Consider the following 20,978-nt stretch of genomic DNA (forward strand, 5'->3'; position numbering starts at 1 on the left):
ATATGTCGGTTAATTGAGAGGCCTGAACAGGCGTCTTTGCCTGTTTGGGCCACCGCTTCTCCCGCCACATCGCCACCCCTCCCACAGGCCCCACAGGACAGGGAGGCAGGCCCCGCACAGCCTGCTTTCCCCCAGGCCATAGGGGCTCGGCAGCACAGGCTGCTTTGCCCCAGGCCGTAGGGGTCAGCGAAACCGCAAGCGCCACAGTGGGCAATTCTGGTTTTGCTTTTACCTTACAAGCCAGCATGCCGGTTAACAGAGCATGCTGGCTTGTACCTGTCATTACAGGTGCTAAGCTTAATGCACCATAATCACAGAGCATTAATGAACATGTAGACTTGCCCACACCATGTTAGGTTGCAAGGGCGTTTTCAGAGTGTTGTTTGATGGCAACAGTGCCATGTAGCAGTGAAAGAGATAAAGGAAGAGAACACATACATACTCACAAAAGGGGGGGGAAGGAACTATACCACACCCCTTGTAGACCTCTTGATCAAATATCATACTAATAATACTGAAATACAAGTACAAAATTAAAAAAAAAAAATTAAGATTTCACCCTCCAGTTGACAGAAACTAAATTTCAGATTTTTGAGTCTTAGACTCATTAATTAAATCCTACTTTGGACTCTTCTACATTAAAGAAACACTGAAGCTTCAGCTGGCCACATGCCACACGTCAGCTGGCCACGTCAGCTCTGGATGAAGGAACTATTAGTTTGGCTAAATGGAACATATTGACTGAAAATTCCTAAGATTACACCAGCACTTCCAACATCCAAATGTCTGCCCTTTCTAAAAGCAGCAATGCAAGACAATGGTTTTGATCAGATTGCTAGGAAAGTGAGAACAATGTCAACAGATTCCTGCCAAGATCTTCAAAGTCTGGAGCATCCTAAAAGAAAGTTTCTGTATACCACTACATATGACAAGCAAAACTGGGTTATAAGATAGGTAAACTTCTGATGGCTTAGTGGGATTTTGAAATTTTACCTCATCTATCAGCCATAGTTGTAAGGAGACTAAAAATTATGCAACTTGTTTAACCTAACAAGATGAAGGCTTAGAATGCACTCTCTCTAAAATAGGGCGAGCAATGAAAGGGGGATTATCTATTTAAACTAGAGGATAATGCTGGCACACAAGAACAAATCAGAATAAATTTAGCACAAACAAATTTAGACTAGAAATTAGAAGAGTATAACCATTTTAGGAGCGCAATTCTCAAACGGCCTTACAATAGCAGTATAAATCACTTAACTAAATTTTAAGACAGACCTCCATAAACTTCTTATAAATTTAAAATGTTAATATTACAACTGTTTGCAATAGCAAGGGAGGTGCCTTCAGTTTGTGCCATCAGAAAAAGTTAAAATAAACTAGGACAATTCAATGTTAAAATGCATCAAAATGTCTGTGCTGCCTTTTGATTTGTTTCCCTAGTTTAGTTTATTTTGGTCCAAACCTCCCCAGTCTCCTTGTAATCAAGGATTATAAGAACAAGCAAAAAAACATAATAGATTGCTGGTTGTCAGAATCTGGTATTCTGTCTGAAAATGCTTCAGAAAAAAGAATGAGTTCTTACATACAAATAATGATATCACTTCCTAAGAGGTTTCTTCAAAAGTTTATTAGATAGCTAGTAGTTGGCTTAGGTCTTCAAACATATGGCTTTACGTTATTTATCTTCATCGGACTACAGATGACTTATGTTTAAATGCAAATAATTTTAGTACTTGATTTTTTTTTTTAAGGATTGATTCATCCAGCACAATGTAACTGAGAAGGAAAACTGCTGAGTATTTCGGACAATCATGAGCGTGTGTGTGACATTTACCAAAAATATGGATTCTACATCAAATAGCCTGCTGTACAATAGGCATCCTTGGTATATACAAAGGTAATCTATTGTCACAAAACGTGTAACATTTGGTGATTTAACAGAAAAATGTATGGGAGTGGGGAGGGGGAAAACAGATGCACCCTACTCAGGCACAAGAAAGGCCACCCTCATCCCTGTAAATATTAGCTGAACTAAACTTCCCTATTTGAACTGCTACATTTAGTTTTTATCCACGATATGGATCTTCTAACTTTGAAAACCTAATAACCAACATGGCTACAACCAACAACTCAAAAACCTAACAACCAGGACATATTCAAAAAAAAGAAGATAGAAGAGGAAAAACACAGACACACCGTTTTGTAATTTAAGGCAATGCACTCTCCTCCCAAAAATGTGCATGACAGCCCTACAAAAATAAAAGGGGGCACTGAGAACACATTTATGCTTCTGTTCTTCTCCTGAACACTTTGTTGGAAAGGGCATTTTGGTTATGCTTATTGATAGTGTAAATAAAAACAGAAATACATAGCAAGAAGCAGAAAACTGGTTATGTTTTCATTAAAAATATTATGGTTTCTTTTTTCATAAGTAAGGAGTGCCTTACAACTGTAGCTATAGAGTGATGAAAGTTCTACTTTTAGTCAGAGGTAAAATTAAAACTGTAAAATTTAAAGAGAAACCATGATGTCATGATACTGTCAGATACTGTAAAGACAGGTATTATGCTACATACTGATTTCCAAATACTACCCCCTTGAAATCTGGAGGAAAAAATAATAATCACGTGCACTTTACTTTGTAGTTTTTGTAAACACATGAAAAACAGTTCAGTTTAACTAAAGGCACAAACAATTGTTAATTGCTTAAAAAGACTGGTGCTCAACGTTCTTACCTTAGGTATGTCCCATATAAGAAGAACACTGACATCATTACTCCATTTAAAAGAAAGATCACAGCAACATAAAAAGAAGCCGGGTCACCTAATCCTAGGAAACAAACAGCAATTAATACATACATTGACCAAAATAAACTAAACTAACAAGACAAGGTATATCATATTATATGCTTATCTATTCTAGCGAACACATCAGCATAACAGCACATATACAGAAAGGAGCAAAGCAAAAGAGTTAAATTTTCGGACTGCTTATCATCACCAAGCTCACCAGGAGAGTCAGTAAGAGGAATGTACCCCCAACAATAAGAGAAACACAGTCATAACCCTCTGATTGTGTCTCCTGTACACAGAGTACTATTACTGGGCAGAGAAAGCCTATTTTCTACTGTAGTATCTGTACGTTATCTTTATTTTCTATTTTTTCCCAAATTTTAGATCAGGTAACTCAGCCAACCCAGACAGACACGTTTCCAACACCCAAGTCCACTTTCCTGTGATCAAAATATGCTTTCAGCTTCATCATACTGCTACTCAGTTTCCCCTCTTATTCATACTGGTTGTGTCACACTAACAGATAAAGGGAAAACACTTCAAAATAAAAAAGCAATACTGTAAAACCACGTAAGTCAGTAGGGCATGTCACGAGTAAGTGTAGCACTGACAATACTTTCAGACTTCATTTCAAGTTTACCGTATCCCTTTAAAAAGTTGCCTGATGATCCCTTTTCTTCTTAAACCTTCTCAAAAATCACTATTCTTTCTCCTACCCTTTAACCAAAGCTCTCCTTCCATTATTTTATAAGGAGCCTTGAGATCCTCCACCAGTACCTACTCTAATGATTCTGGTCTTTCTATGCCCCTTATTCTTCTATTCCTCATTATGCACATCATTCTCTTTATAAACTTCCCACCTTCCCAAAATGATTTGCAATACAGGCAGCCCATATTCACTATTCAACGATTAACAAGGAAAAGATGACATGTGGGTCTGCAAAAGTTATTATATGCTGAAAAACTGTTAGGTGGAAGGGTTACCCAATATAGAAGAATGAGAAGCATCAATATTCTATTATTAAAAGCCAGGACCTTCTGTCAAATGAAAACAGCCGAGATTCTGAATAGAGTACTTAAACTCTTTATGTAGATTAAAAACAGTGAAATATTAAGATTGCTTCAATCCCTTAAATTAAGTGACAAAAAGAAATATAATTCTACAATGTATTTGTATTTATATGTGTAAAAGACATCTTTCATTACAAAAATCAACAGAATGTTCCATTGCCAATGAATTTTTTTTATGACAGTATCTAGTTTACAAGCTAATAGTCAGGACATTTCTCCAGATTTGTAATAGCACAGAGTAGAAGTAGGAACAGCCAAGCTTGGCAATAAATCACAACAGATGTGAAGTCCTCACATCCAGTCAGGTTCCTCTTTAAAAGTCTGAATACCCAGAAAATTAGCTGCAAAAGGATTCTCCCAGCAGTATCATTGCTGAAGAAAGCATTAAAGCTCCTCTCTCAGGCCTCTCAAAACAAGTTTTGGCACAGGGTGGGTATGCAAAGGGAAGATCAGATACTAAATCTGAAGTTGTTTTTGAATAAGGCACTCCACGGGGGTTGCTATAAAAAAAATTAGACAACTGCAGAATTACATACAAGGCACTTCAGGCTTTAGAAGAAACAAAAACTCAGAGGTGGCAAAATCATCTTAGTCTACCCCCGCATCTTCTTCCTAAAATGAAAGTTCTGTGCTGTGACTCTAAGACACATGGAGCAGAATCTCACCTTTAAAAGCTCCTCTTCCATGTTTTTCACACATTGCAGATTTGCTAAAACATAGGCATGTAAAAATGAAAATAAGCCAATAATAAAACACCTGAACATCAATGCTTCTGAAATGCACAAAACCAGAAATATATGCTTGGATGGATGTGGCGGGGGGATAGCAATCCTACCTTCACAGCTTTCAATTGGTCTAAGCCCTTCTCCTCTGTTTACAGTCCAGCATGTCTTGGTCTGAATACCAAGAAAATCCATTACTGCTATGTATATGCGGTACCAGCTGGCTAGGACCACCTGCGTAGAAAACAGGATTTGAATTTTCTAACAAGAAAATTTGTCTGTGATTAGTATAATGCCCAAAAGAGCCCTTCATAGCGTTCTACCAGTTTCTGACAGTTTAAGATGTCTTCAAGGCTCTAAACTTTAACCTTCTATAAACCTAAGCAGTTTAGAAAATGATTCATTCATTTAGGAAATGATTCATAAATGTAGCCCTACTAATCAGCACAGACTGAACATTATCCCTGCTTAAGTGTAGGAGTCTATTTATCCCATCAACCTAAAGTATTCAAAACCATGGAGAAATGTGATATATTTGAACATTTTATGTTAGGAGCTCTTAGCAGATATACAAAAAGGTTACAAATATTACTCATAAGGCATACAGAAAACAATCTTCTAAATAATGTATCCAAGTTACACTATGCATGCTCCACTAATCATCTACCCAGGTGCTTACAAAGTGATAGTTAAATACACAGTTCAGTTACTGATAAAATGTGCATCTATGTGGCCATGATGAACTCTGTAGTCTGTTTGGAACACAGTGAGAAACGGAACAGGATAAGATACCTCTTGGACTGATCAGAGCAGTGGCAATGGCCTGAATCATGAGATTGCACCTCTAAGGTAAGCAGAATTTTCTAAGCAAGGAGTTCAGAATGTGACATAAGACCACACTTCCACAAAGCCACCTTTCATCCAATTTTATACATTTTGTAGGTAGTAATGAATTGAGTCTGAACACCTGATATCAGAAGTATTACCCTTATTTTAGAGATGGAGAAAATGAGACATAAACATACTTTGATCACTGTCACACAAGAACCTAGCTGACCTAAAATACCATATTTTCTTGCATACAAACACACCCTTAAGTAAAACATACACTTTGTTCTAGAAGATAGAATGTAGAAAAAAAAGGTTTTCCAGAGTCATGACGTTATCTCCTAGGATGTTACACTTCCTGGACACTTTGGGCATGTCCAGATGAGTGTGCATATGCTTGTTGCGGCGTCTCAAACCAGTTTGAGATTGTTTGCCATGAACTGCGCCATGCCACCATGAGGCTGTGCTGTAGCAGACATGCCCAGCGAGCTGCTGCTGCCGCAGGGAGTAGCAGGGGCAGGTGTGCGGTGGCCCCTTTCAAACCCCCCCACCTACACACAGTACATCCACCCCACATCCTACCCACAACCCCCACATGAACCACCCCCTCCCCACCCCAGACACACATGCCCCTACCGCACTACACCCCACAGGGGTATGGGGGAATTCTGATTTTTCTATGATAAAAAACCAAAAGCAAAGACTAAACCAAATAGATATTTAGAATTTATTTTATTATGGTTATAGAGGCACTGGTAGGCTTCCAAACTGCTTTAATATTGTAAATATATTAATAAAACGTTGCCCAACTCATCTCTCTCACATATATTTATATATATATATGAGAGTGGAGTTTTATCTCATATATAGCTAGAGAGAGAAAGAGAGAGAGTGTAGTGTTTTGTTTTAATTGTGGAAGAACACAGATTTGGGGGTATTTTAAAGAGTAAATTTGGAATTTTTTTTTAAATCAGAGAATTTGAAATTTTTATGCTAGTGAGGCAAGTGGCAGGACCCAGGCAAAGGAACGTGCCCAGGGCTGGCACCAGGAACCCAGCTGGAGGGCAAGGACAAATGAGGTGGCTAACCTCCTGGTCATTTGGAGCCAGGAGGACATGCTTTGACAGTTTAAAGTAGGCCATCACACTGAGAACATCTTCCAGGTGATAGCTGCCCAGATGGCAGGGCAGGGGCACACTTGGCAGCAGTGCCGCACAAAGGCCAATTGTGCAGCCACAGCCCATTGGCAGTTGGCCCAGAGGTGCAGACGGCTGTGCTGCAGTGCTCATGCCACAGCCCAGGCAACTGTGCAGTCCCTAGCCAGGTCTTGCATGCATGTAGCCATGGGGCTGCAGGCCCAAGGGGGCAGATGCTGTCACATGTGACAGCAGGTCATAGTCAGACAGCAGTCTACACTACCAACTGCTGCAGGGGACACTCCAGGTCACAGCTGCTGCAGCAACTCAGCTGGCATGGGGGGCTAGTTTCCCCGTATGTCAACTGGCTGGGCCTCAGAAGCTGCTGAGAGCAAGCAGCCCTGAGCTCCTCGCCAGGGTAGCTTTTTATACTGCTGGGGCCAGCACATGTGCTGGCCCCAACCTTCAGTTCCCCCTGGCTGCAGCTCCAGGAGTAGCTGGGCAGGGTCAGTTTGTCCTAAGTGGCACAACTTGCCCCACACCAAAGTGCATGTTCAGGCATGAGTGCCCAGGTACAAATCTCCAGCACAAATTTGTGCTGCTGCTATTTGAGCTGCTGCAAGCACACGTGCCTACATGTGTGGACATGCCCTTTGTGTTTTCAGGACTATCTTATGAGGCAACAGGAACTTTATGGCATGGCAGAAGTTGCTTACTGCCTCACCCAGATTGTCTCCTGGGATGCTGCAGTTCCTAGACACATTGTGTTCCCAGGACTTACTCTATTTTACACATGATTAGGCCCCAAACCGTTGCACAGGCAACAGAAAAACCTACCGAGCCTAACAAGTGGGAGCCATCTTGGCCGTTACATGGCATACAAGGTGTTTCCAGGCACGCTTCTTCCTCAGCGAATAAAACAGCTTCCCTGCTTAATACACACACCCAAAATTTTTGGGAGAAGAGGAAAGGTGTATATTATATGCAAGAAGATATGGTAAAACCCACTGTACCTTTGACTCAGATCTGTACTTGAACCACAAAGCCATCCTTTTCCTATTTCCATAACAAAACAGGTAACCGGACTAGAAGAAAAAGTGCATTAACAACACACCTGAGATTCATATCAATGAAACCAGTGATGCAACAGAGACAATTGGGGAAAAAGCATTATTCACAGGAAGAAAAACCCTGCCCTCCCTTTAAATCAGTGCAAATTTTGCCAGTGGAAACACAAATGCAAGCCAGACAACCCCAGATAACCTCATGTTTCCTTTCTTACTCTGCCATGAACACCCAGAAGAAAAAAAAATCAACTTAAAATTCTTAAGTAAATGTTTCCTCTTTTCAGCATAAGAGTTATGCAAATATTAGTTTCTGTAGGATACATCTACATCACTCAATTATGTCATCAGGCACTGTGCATTTAGTCCCCACATGCTACCTGCCAAACCAGAAGTACTTGAGCCACCTTCATGTAGCATTGCATACATGCTAACAGGTGCCACTAAGAAGCATCAAGCTCAGAGAAAACAATACGATAAGTATACTAGATGTAGTTCTTATGGAGAGCATCCATATGAACATACCCTACCTACCAAGTCAGTCATTTATTAAAGACCTGGTGATGCGCAAAAGCAAGCAACATCAGCCTCGCACTCTTCCAATGGAGGCAAAAAAGGAACAGGAGAAAAATAAAAGTAGATTGCAACTACAGAGTAAGAAAAATTAAGATATGAAAAATGCCAGTTTGACTGCCACCTGCTTGCTGTGGATCAGGTAAATGCCAGTTGCAAACAAATCACAATGTGCAGAACAGCTTCAGAAAGAGAGGACAATAGAATACAGTACTTAAGCTTATTGTTATTAATGACTGCATATTTCAGGGAAGATTTCTTTCTGTTCTATAGCACTACATAGAAGCACTTACATTTTAAAACAAATATTAAAGTTAAGTTAACCAGGAATTTTTTTCACTGGTACAGGCCTCTCTTTCAAAACATAACTTACCTCTGGGTAAAGGTTGAACCTTTTTAATGTGTTAATCACCAGAGGGTATTCAGTTAACTTGTCATTCATCATCTCCCATACTCCATTAAAAAAAGATGGTGCCTCAATAACAGTTTTGAAATAGGAATAATAAAGACCCTACAGGGAGGACAAAATTTCATAGTGATTAATCAAACAGTACCTTCTAACATACTGCGCTATGCAAGAGTCTTTCTTTTAAGTGAAATTCTGTATAACAACACTGAGACAGCTTCTAGGTTCCATCATGTTAATACTACTTTGAAACATCCAAAAAAAAAAAAAAAAACAACTCGTCTCAAAAGAGGTCTAAAATGTTATGAAACAGCTTATGTAAAATACCCTATTTAACTAAAACACTTTTTGTAAACAAAGATGCTCTCATTTTTAGACTGCAGGTAATACCAGCTTAAGTTAATGCTTCCTTACAGGTCCCAGACAGCAATGTAGTATACAATGTTTTCCAATTTTTGGTACAGAATAAGACTGCAGTACCAGGGAAATTTAGCTTTGAGTTAATTTCCACTTCTGATTTGTATTTAATTCTGTAACAATATTAACTTGAAAAACCTTTTATATAAAAGGTAAGTTTTATAAATGTTATAGTACCATGCATTTAAAAGTAAAAAACCTTGAAGATCCAATAAAAATTATGTTCATATTCACCTTCAGTTTATAAATCAGTCAACATACTGGTACCTCAAAATCATCATATAATATAAAACTACTTACAGAGCTTTTTTTTTTTCTTGCCTCACCATTTTTGCTCATTGTGAAATTTAGGAAGTTACACAATCATTTTGGTACAGGCAAAAGCATCCAGGCTACATACCACTTTGTTTAAATTGTTGAGAAATAGGAAAAAAAATCTAACCATTTCAGTACGAAAAGCCATTTCTCTTTCCAGCGTTGACAGGTGAGAAAAGTGACGGTCATTTTCAAAAATAGTTGTTATGTGGTACCTGCAAAAAAATTAATAAATAAATAAAGCCTCAAAAATTAAACTGAAGTTTACAAACCTGTATCAATATATACAAACCAAGAACTCTTTAGTACACATTTGCACATTGGAAAACACAGCAGATCTAATGCAGCTGTAATTCAGTCTGGTCTCATACATCTGATTAGATTCCAGTCTCCTTCATTCACAAAATCCCTTTTAAGTGTGTTAATTGAAAAATATATAAATGCAAATTTATAAGCATCTCTCTTTCAATACTCCAATAAAGGAAATGCAGAAACTTAAAAATCAAAGTTAAGTGCTATTGAAATCAGCACATTTGTCCTTCAGGAAAGGAAATAGTAAAGTATGCCTGCCAAATCAATTAATGGAATGGATTAAAAAAATTATGCAGACACTGAAATGAATATGGAAGTATTCTGTGTCAATTATAAATTAGTATAAAAATATGAAAAGATAAGTTTATCAACAAATAAAGATACATGTCTTGAAAATCCCTTTTGATTGGGTAAATATTATGACTTCTGCCAGTATGCTATGTAGGGCTGGAAGAGTGCTGGCTCCCTTCCCATACAGGCAAGGAAAGGAAAGAAAAGGAACAAAGTAGGCCAAATATCACTGTTCTTGTGTTGAGGGATGAGAAGGCTGCAGGAAATATTTTACAGTTCTAAAAGTGTTGTTGTTTTGGGCTTTCTTTTTTGAAGAAGGTGGTAATGGCAACAGAACAGCTAAAGCTGCTACTTCCCTTCCTAACTAGAACTACTGCACCCACTTTTTTTTACTTTTAAATACAGTTATTGCTCCTCTTAGGAGGGAATGGGTTGAGTTGGAAGATGGCGCATATGGATCATTAGGTATATCAGAAGCAGTTATCTATATTTTAAGGTGTATATCCTGCCTTATGCAAAAGGCTCAGAGAGGCTTGTAATAAGCAAATGACACATGGGAAACACCCCAAACACCACCCAAAGAGGAAAAACAGTGAATTTCTGCAACAGAAATGGAAATGAATGCAAAATCCAAGCATTCCTTTCTTGGGCAAAATTTAAAGGTGAACCTAAAGGATAACTGGAGGGCCCTGAAAAATCAATTAAGATGCTTCCCCTACCATTCAGTGAAAATGACCATCTTTGGGAACATAGTCCAGCAGCAGGTGTCTGTCACCCATATAGGGGAAATGCCACTTGGTCAAAAAGTTTTGGAGAAATCTTACAAGCCAAGGAAAAAAAACCAAAAAAGGTGATTCCTGTAAAGAGGAAGGCTCTCCTTTGAAAGAGAAGTATGGAGATAATTAATAAGTCTATCGCATTTGTAACTTATTCAAATGAGATAATTCAAGTTGTTTTGAAAATGAATGAGAAATATTACTACCATATTGACATCAAACAAAAAGTAACCTTACCAGTGTAAAACTCCTGCAAAAGCAGCTGTAAGGAGGAAAGACAAAAAAAAGGAAGAAAGAGTTTAGTGACAGCACTGTTAAGCAGTCCAATTTCTATATTGTTATCAGGATTTAGACATACTGTGCAGAAGCATGTTTCTCTCTGGTACACAGAAATAAGGCACAAGATGCTCCTGTTCTACCATGCTCCCACTCACCTATCTAGGCTACCAGAAAAACCAGTGCCAGACAGCAACTGCCACCACCCAATTACAAGAGCACATGCACACCCACACTTTCTGGCCATTCTACCTGGCCACACTCAAGAACTGTGTCACAAGAGCATAACGTGTACCCTGGGAAAGCACCTGCTGCTGAAGGAACTGTGGCAATCATCAGAAGACTCAGAAAGTGAGGACAGACACTATCAGATGCCAAAAAGTGGCTGTTGAATAGAAACATAGCCTTCAACTCTGACATGGCACACTTCAAAACACAGCAACATGGCAACACAAGTCATTCAGTTACAGACACTGTACTACTGGTGTTTTGTACTGTATAAAATCCAGAGAAAAAACAAAAAAATGAATAATTAAAAGGAAAATCCAAGCATAAACAATACCTGTGTATAATGTTAAAGAAAAAAAACCTACCTAAAATTACAAGTCTGCCTAGGACTACAAACTGTACATTTACCTTCCCCCTCCCCCACAGCAAACAAAACATAGCTGAAATGCATCTCTGCCAGTAAGTACACACTGCTTTTGAAAAAGTTTTCTTAAATAGAAAAACCTTATATTAGTCATATAAAATTTATAATTGTATAAATTACTCTTCCCCCCCCACCCTGAAGACTGCAAATCAACCCCTGTTCTTTTCAGTCACTGGTCCTTTAGAAAAAGGACAATAAAGAGGATGGACAGCATAATTCATACTATGCTCTTAAATGCAATACATCTGAGATTTATACAAGCACATCTGGAATTGGTTACATACAAAAACTATTCAGCATAACAGAACCCACATTACATTCAATGTCATGCTCTAGAATCATAGAAAGTTAGGGCTGGGAGGGACCTCAGAAGGTCATCTAGTCCAATGCCCTGCTCAAAGCAGGACTTAACTAGATCATTCCAACAAAACTTTGTCTAGCTGGGTTCCCCGCAAGGATGGAGCTTCCACCACCTCTCTGGGTAACCCATTCCAGGGTTTTACTACCCTCCTAGTGAAAAAAAATCTTCTTAATATTTAACCTAAACTTCCCTTGCTGCAACTTGAGACCATTGCTCCTTGTTCTGTCATCTGCCACCACTGAGAACAGTCTAGCTCCATCCTCTTTTGAACCCCTTTTCGGGTAGTTGAAGACTGCTATTAAGTCTCCTCTCAGTCTCCTTTTCTCTAGACTAAATAAGCTCAGTTCCCTCAGTCTTTCCACACACATCACGTCCCCCATCCCCCTCACCATTTGTGTTGCCCTCTGCTGGACTCTCTCCGATTTGTCTACATCCTTTCTGTAGTGACGGGCCCAAAACTGAACACAGTACTCCAGATGTGGCCTCACAAGTTCTGAATAGAGGGTAATAATTATGTACTTTCCTTGACCTACTGGCAACAGACCTACCAATGAAGCTTAGTATGCCATTGGCCTTCTTGGCAAAAAGGGCACACTGCTGGCTCACATTCAGCTTACTGTTCACTGTAACCCCCAGGTCCTCTGACACCCCCAGTGTCAAAGGTTTTTGTACTGATTATGTTTACATATGATCTTGTGAAGAGGTTGAAACTTTTGATGGCAAGAGAAGACAATAAAAGCTGAGCACAGCTCTGGGTAATCATATTAGCTGTGTCCGCAACGTAAGAGCTAATATTTAATTCATCCACTTTAAGCACATTTAACTCTAAAACCTAAAGAAAGGAGCTGTTCACACCCTCTTTTGGATATCCCTTTAGACTGTTTGCAGGGTCAAGTTTTTCGCTATTTCATATTCAGAAACATTTTTAGGTTCTCTCCACAACCATGAGAAAGAATGTTTAATAAGAAAGCTTAGGTACTGAAACACAATTACATGACAGAAGTAGATTCTGTTACAAATTCTGTAATGTAACAGACTACAAAGAGTTAGACCCACTAACTTTAAAAAGAAGCCTCTTTACCTAACATGCCTACGAATGATAACTATGAAGAGAAAAGATTCATACAATTAGAGACAACCTGTAATTTTTTCACAATGCATTAAATATGTAGGATAATTTTGACTGCATACATATTAAAAGCAAAGAATTGAAATCACATTTGACTTCATTAAGAATAGCATCTATATTTCATAAGGCAGCAATATTTTAAAATGTGTTCTTTCATCATGTAGAAGTTCTACTGAAATCAGTTTCTGAAGTTAATGTATTATTGGTATTAACTGAGGATACATTCAATTAAGTTGGTTCTTACACAAATTTCTTAGAGATGTTTATTCAGCTTCAGATATGCCACTCTTCATTATATGCATGTAAAAGGAGTAGTTTCTACCGTGTAACAATCTTTCCTTAGTATCTACAGGTCAAGAGATAACGGGAGAAATTCTGGTCTGGACTAGCCAGAGCCTGGAATAATTTCACTGACTTTAGTGTGTCTGGACAAATTTCATAGATGTAAGTGGAAAAATATATGCTTTTATTTGGAATATATACCTAAAGCCCTTTTACACACATGCTTGACCTTAGAACAACTATTCATTTGCTTAAGAAAACTCACATACTTAAAGTTAAATATACTGACACCTGTCCCCCTTAGGATGTGGCCCAATTATGATGTAAAAATGCAACTTTAATTTCAGATTTTATTGTTTTGCCTCTGGATTTTATCCTATATAAACAATCTATTTCAAGAAGACCTAAATGACATACTAGAAACAGTCTACTAGAAAAAAGCACAAAACAGTTTTGTGACAAATATGATAAACGAAAGAAGCCATTCTTATACAGTCACATTATATTAAACTGATCTGTCAAGAGAATAGCAAAGGCTAAGATGTCATCATGACAATCAATAAAACTTTAGAGCGGACGCATCTACACCAGGCGTTACCGCGCAGTCGTTACTGTGTATTTATTTAGTACTTGTATTAGTGAGTACTAAATAAATGCGCAGTAACTGGAGCTACTGCGCAGTAGCGCTAGCTAACATCTTTTAGGTGACACTACTGCGCAGTAACCTAATAAATACTGTGCAGTAGCATATTAGCACTGTCCATGCTGTGATGTGCTACTGCACAGTATTTTTCAGCTACTGCACAGTTAGTATCTCGTGTAGATGTGCCAAGTAGGTAATTTACACATTCACAGATTCTAGAAAGTATACTGCAATTCTGTCTTTAAATGTAATGGAAAGAATAAGGTCTCCCTACAATTGATGCTAAACCTATAAATATTTAGGAGAGAAAGATTCTAAGATTTTCCATAAGCTGCATTCCCAATAAACAAACTAATAGTAATCAGTTTTTTAAAAGCAAGGATGACTAAAGCTGTTGGCTGGTAAGCAGTCAAATCTATAAATTTCAGAGGGAAAATATTCTAGGGGAAAGAACTAACAAACACAGCGCACTATTTCCAGTTTAAGTGTTTTACAATTTGAAAGTAGGTCCTTAAAGATTACTGTAGCCAAAGAAGTTGTCAGGTATTTGTATAAAGCAGATGTTGATGCAACCAGAAATATTTACAGCAGCATGGATATTTTATAAGAATAAATAAGTACAGCAATTACACCTCAAGATTCAATTGTCTGCCTGTCCTGTTGTCATGACAAATTTCAGCTCTAAATATTACATGCTGCCTGCCTAATCTCCTCCCAAGTTTCAGTGGAACAAAGTATTCTTAATCCCTAATTTAATGGTTGTTTCAAGTTGTTATGTTTTTTAAATAGTTATTAAGTTTCAGTTTGAGAGGATCCTGCATGTCAGTGGCCACATGTACACATTTGCTTTACTGCGGAATAGACTGGCTGCAGAGTAAAGTGTCACCATCTACACATGCAACAGTATTAAGCCTCAGTACACAAATTTACACCACAGTAAAATAGTACTTTCGGAGACATCAAGAGGGATGTGGACAACATGGAGAGGGTCCAGAGGAGGGCCACTCGCATGATCAGGGGGGAACAGGGCAAGCCCTATGAGGAGAGGCTACGGGACCCGAACCTATTCAGCCTCCACAAGAGAAGGCTGAGGGGGGATCTAGTGGCCTGTTACAAACTAGTCAGAGGGGACCAGCAGGCACTGGGGGAGTCCCTGTTCCCCCAAGCACTACCAGGAATGACTAAGCATAACGGTCACAAGCTGGCAGAAGGCAGATTTAGGCTAGATATCAGGAGGCGCTACTTCACTGTCAGGGTGGCTAGGATCTGGAACCAACTTCCAAGAGAAGTGGTGCTGGCTCCTACCTTGGGGGTCTTTAAGAGGAGGCTACATAAACACCTTGCTGGGGTCGTTTGACCCCAGTACTCTTTCCTGCCATGGCAGGGGGTCGGACTCAATGATCTACTCAGGTCCCTTCCAACCCTACAAACTATGAAACTATAAATTACAGCGATTAAACACACGTGTAGATGCTGACCACAGGTGTAAATTGCACCCAGTCAGGTCAGCCAGTCAGGGGGCAGAATCCTGCCTACCACCTAGCCACATGGCTCCACACTTTCAGCACCCTCGTACCCCAGTCAGCCCCTCCAGTACCCAACACCACCACCCAGAGCAAGCAGCTGAGTGGCCCTAGTGTAAACTGCTCTGCCCTGGCTCAAATTGTTGCTGTCTCATGTACATGCTCTGCCTAGGAGTAGTTTATTCCAGCTCAAACTGCTCCTAATTTATTGTTTCACATTAACTGCATGTGTAAGATGCATCCAGTTAGGAGTAAAGCAATTCCTGGAGACTTCACTTTTGGATTAGATTTTAACAGAATATAGTTTTTTAGCTGGCTGTGCAGGGGCTGGGCTTTTGCATATCCTACTTTCCACATATTTAAGCTTGCCCACTGAATTAAAAGGTCTCTTGCTTCCCATTGCCCATCCTATCCCCTTGGCCACTGGTTGCAACAGAGCTGTTTCTTATGAGGTTTTCAGTTTGACTAATTGTCTCTTTGAGATCAAGAAGAATGTCTTCTTCTTGAACACCCTCAGAGTAAGATTTAACTGGTTTTTGTATTAGGGAAATGTAACTATTAGCTCATCCCAACATCCAGCTTGGGTTAGAGCTAAAGAGAACTTCCAGTGATAAAACAGAACCAGGAATCTAGTGCCCAGGCTGCTGCCTATGAAAGCTTATACCGCTCTGAACAAATTAGCCTCCAAAACAGTAAACAGACATCTAATTTGACGAGGGCCTGATTTCCCCAAATCAGGGCTGTCCAAGTTTTAAGCCTGGGAGTCGCATGCCACACAGACTGCACCAGATGAGCTATGAGCCTCCAGGCTACATGCTGCACACACACTCCCCTCTGCTGCTCTGCATGCCCATGCAGACACACACACACACGCCCCCCACTGCACCAGACACACTTCCACTGCTGCACTGCACAGGTGGGATTCTCCCACCTCCTGCTACAACGTGGGGCCCCCTCTCCCCCAATCCCTGCCTACAGATGCCTCCCCCTCCCTACACCTGTGCCCTGTGGAAATACAAGCCACCATGTGGTTTGGACTTACCCTCAGTTCCCTGCACTGCCACATTGACCTGCCCCCTGAGCAGAGGCAGGAAAAGGTAGCTGGAGGGGGAGGGAAGCCCAGAAACTGTCGCAGCCAGAGCAAGGGGAGCAGCAGTGGCTAGGTGTGAGCCCAGAGGCCACAATTTAACCTTCACAGGTCACCAGTTGGATAACCCTGCCCCAGACCATTTACACACATCACTCTTCCAACTTGCATTGTTGTTCCTCTGTCAGTAGGCAAGAGCGAAAGCATATCATCTAGCCAGCTTGTCCCCAGAATAACCTGCAACAGCCCTACATATACAACCCTACAGCCTGGGAAAAAGCATTAGCACATTTGATTCCAAATATTTTGGAGGGACTTGACTTGTACAAAAGGCTCTCCCCCAGAGCAAATGAGACATCTACAGTCTAAGGTGCCACCCTGCCCTGCCTTCTGCCTGACTTCAGACTCGTATAGCTAACTACCTCTTTCTATTTGTGCCCATAGCAAAAACAGACCTGTAGTATTTGCAAAATCAAAGTTTCTTCTTAACCTTCATAGTTTCTGGCCCTACTTAAGAGTGGGTACAGGAAGAATCCAGATACAGATTAAGAAGGGGCTATACCAAGTTATGCCTTTCCAGTGTTTATAGATAAGTTATAGTTTGAGGTGCACTGATACATTGGTCCATGTCATACCGGCACCGATAAAAAGGAAAATGGACATTATCAGCAATCGGCTTTTTTTGGCTGATGTGGCCATTAATGTCACTGATAAATGTCATGTGCGTGCGCACAGCAACAGCACACACAGGGCCGGTCCAGCAGCTTGGAGAGCAGCGTCTGGCTGGTAAGTCTGTTTGGGAGGGGGAAGGCAGATCGAGGCCCTCACAGTGAGGGAGTGGGGCTGCAGCAAGGGCAGATGCTGCCCAGCCAGAGGACGGCAGAGCAAGGCATGGGATGGAGCCGCAAGCAGTTTTTCCAGGAGGCACAGGAGAGGGGTGGCTTCTGCCACTGCACGCAGCCCTGGGGGAGGCAAGGGAAGGTGTGTGCCCCCAGATCTGTGCACAAGGCAAGGGCTGGGCTGGGGCTGCACTTGCGGCAGGTGGCAGCAGCACTGGAAGGGGGCTATGGTAAATTCCCAGGTGACTGTAGCCCCTATACAGTGCCACTGCCCGTCCCAAGCACAGCCCCAGCCCAGCACCCCTGCCAGGAAGAGCCCAGCGCAGTCCCCCGGCCCCAACCCACAGCAGCAGCCCATCCTTGCCCCATGAGCAGATCCAGAGGCACATGCCCTCCATACCTCCTGCTGGGGTACACACAGCGACAGGAACTGCCTCGCCCCTTCCCCATGCCCCCCCAGATGAGCCACATGTGGCTCCGTCCCACACCCCAGCTGGAAAGTGCCTGCCCCTGCCCCACTCCCTCCTTCACCGCAAAGGCCTCGATCTGCACCCCCCACACTCCTTCCTTCCAACAGACTTACCAGCCAGATGCTGCTCTCCAAGCTGCAGGGCTGCATATCAGCAATCTGATTGGTATTGGCCAATATGGCTCATTAATAATTGACCCAAAAAATCTTTATCGGTGCACCCCTAGTTATAGTATACTTTTTACATTCATCCCACACAACTGTTATTCACCTCCACCTACCCTGCACAAGGATAAATAAAGACTCATGAGTGGTAAATCATCTTATTTTAGTAGAAACTATCATTTCACAGGTAATATTAGTACACATCTGTCTTGTGAGAGAATAGGTTTGTGATCAGCTCACTGACCATCTGCAAGTGGCTTCAGAGCCCAATTCTTGAATGACAGTCACTTCCATACTTATCCTATGTGAAGTTCATATCTAACAATTCTGACTGAATGTGAAGTGGGTTTCCTCCTAATATATATTAATATAAGAGATGTATCTTGATAAGATAAAAAAAATAGTCTGGATTATATCCATCAAAATACATAATTGTCACAAAAATACACAAATACACTGCATAATTGTTGTCAAAAGTATAAAAAAAAGTTGAAATAAATTAGGAAAAATATCAATGCAATTGTGTCAAATTGATGTTCATTTTAAGAGAATCTGTACTGTAATGGATCCATGTATAACTATCCAGTAATGCAGTCAGCAGCCAAACATTACCAGCTTCTAGGGATTACTACTGGAACTCCATGCAATCATTGCAAACTAAACATGTGTTAGCAGTAACTATTTCATAAATAACTTCTATTAGGGAGAAATAAAATTCCATTAAACCATACGCAGGCATTATTCTAGAACACAGCAGTAAAATTTCCAGATTTTAAATAGCCAATCCAAATAAGAGACTTTACATTTTAAACTAGAGAAATCTAGTTGAATAGTAAGTTCTCTTTTACCACATCATCATTATGTGGATTGCCAAAACATTTCCTGTTGTTACTTACACAACACTGCTTCAGGCATCAAAAAAGAACTATGTATATCAGGTAGCATTATGTACATTCCTGGTACATGTTACATATAACCATTAACTGGTCAAATTGTGCAATAAATTTAGACTGGCCATAAAGTAATTATCACACCATAAATATGATTATCTGGCTATAAAATGAGCCAAACAACTACAAAACTAATGCTTGAAAATGTGTAACAACTCTGTAGCTGGTTTCTATCCAGCTTGAATCTGAACGTGTAGCAGAGCCCTTATACTATATCTATGCCAGGTACCATGTATGACATTTTAAACTGTTGCCATTTGTTACTGTTTGTGTAAATTACAAAATAAATTAAAAGGTCTCCATTTGTCCAACTCTTATTCCTCTGTATGACAAATACATAGTATTCCTGTTTTAGAAAAATTAATCTAAAGCCATGTCCTCTGTATTTGGTATTACTGAACCTGTGAAGATCATAGGGCAAGAGGCACAGAACAGAGAAATTTTCTAGTGATAAGGAACAAATACTAGTCACATGAACTTACTTATTTTGATACTTGCAAAAATTTTACCTTCAACTTAACTCTTATTTAATCCAATGTTTATCACAGTTGGAGCCAACCTTTTTGGCAGGTATGCCACAAATTAGCTCCACACCCCCCCCAAGTGGCACTCTGATCCCTTTCCCTTCCTGATTTGCTGCCCTTTCTGCTCTATGCACCACTATCTCCCCTTCCCCAACCTGCTCTGCATCATACATAGAGGTTACCCATACCACCAGTGGCACCCATGCCGAAGGCTGGCAACCCCCAATTTAGTATTTCCTGATACATGTGTGCAACATGACAGGCACTCTCGTACTTACTCCATATAAGCACACTACCTCATTTTCAAAATGACATTGCCAAACGTTCACATCAAGTACAGGAGCACCAGGGCCCAGCAGAAAATAAAGGTATTATTTATTAAGGATGTTACCATCACCATTTTTTACCCCCTAAGCCAAGTTGTTCCACTTAATTTACTACTTCAGGTACAATTTGCACCTCTTTTGGAGCAGCAGGAATAAGGCAAGTGTGATGGATGAAAGGCAGAAATATCGACTGAAATAACAGTCATTTACATCTACCTTCTATAATACAAGACATTATTCAGTGCCCAATATTAGTATTTGAATGAATGTGAAAGCACATTAACCATCCAAATCTGTAGACGAATTTTTCCAGCCGGTTTTCCTCCTTACCAAAGACCAAAGCGACCCAGATCTTGCTGTCTGCCTTGATGATGAAGGCCTTTTGGTCTTGGACAAACCCTGGGAAAAGAAAACAACTCTGAGCACCAATGGTGAGGTTTTAACATGCACGCAGTGACAGGCAGTGTTTTATTTCCCAGCCCACGGTGAAAAAGCCCAGGGAAAGTGGGAGAAGGGGGAATTCGGGGCAACACGCTAGAGCTTGCTTAAAAGAAATCCAGGTGGCCACCCAAGGTGCCTCTGAGGTGGGGGGGCTCCCGAGCTCAGAGGATCAAGGGTGTCCAAATAGAAATGCCTCAAACCAAAGCATGGAGTCAAAGAGCTTTCTTCTATCCATCAGCCATCCAGTCGGGGCACCGGTTTCTAACGCCCGGGGCAGGTTCACAGGTGATGGCTACACCCCACCCAGCACATACCCAGCTTCTTGGCTGCGGGGTGAGATCAGCCCCGTGCCTGGGGGGTTATTTCCTGGCTGCCCCCAGGCTGAGGCGGCGCCAGGCAGGGGCGCAGTGGCCTGACCCCGACACCCCGCAGGCGGGAAGGGGAGGCTGCGCTGCCCCCCCCGACGCCAGACGGCGAGGAGGCTGCTCCCGGCGCCGCTCACCTCGCAACCGACCCCCGCAGTCGCGGAGCAGCTCCGCGGCGCCGGCCCCCAGCACATGGCGCACCCGCTCGGCCAACACTGCCGGGCCGGCTTTGCGGGGCTC

General features: G+C 41.0%; 1 protein-coding gene across 1 annotated transcript in view; it reads right to left on the bottom strand.

Moving 5' to 3' along the window:
• Positions 1 to 20,978, bottom strand: part of DPY19L1 (dpy-19 like 1) — a 111,057-nt gene that overhangs the window by 89,749 nt on the left and 330 nt on the right. The window contains exons 2-8 of the mRNA XM_019509036.1: positions 20,876 to 20,942; positions 20,263 to 20,331; positions 10,944 to 10,968; positions 9,455 to 9,542; positions 8,563 to 8,700; positions 4,702 to 4,822; positions 2,739 to 2,832 (exon numbers count right to left, since the gene is read on the bottom strand). Of these exons, the coding sequence (XP_019364581.1) occupies positions 2,739 to 2,832; positions 4,702 to 4,822; positions 8,563 to 8,700; positions 9,455 to 9,542; positions 10,944 to 10,968; positions 20,263 to 20,331; positions 20,876 to 20,942 (602 nt within the window). The remainder of the gene's footprint in view (positions 1 to 2,738; positions 2,833 to 4,701; positions 4,823 to 8,562; positions 8,701 to 9,454; positions 9,543 to 10,943; positions 10,969 to 20,262; positions 20,332 to 20,875; positions 20,943 to 20,978) is intronic.

This window comes from Gavialis gangeticus, unplaced genomic scaffold (genome assembly GCF_001723915.1).
Source record: "Gavialis gangeticus isolate Ggan-Ray unplaced genomic scaffold, GavGan_comp1, whole genome shotgun sequence".
Classification (NCBI taxonomy): Eukaryota; Metazoa; Chordata; order Crocodylia; family Gavialidae; genus Gavialis; species Gavialis gangeticus.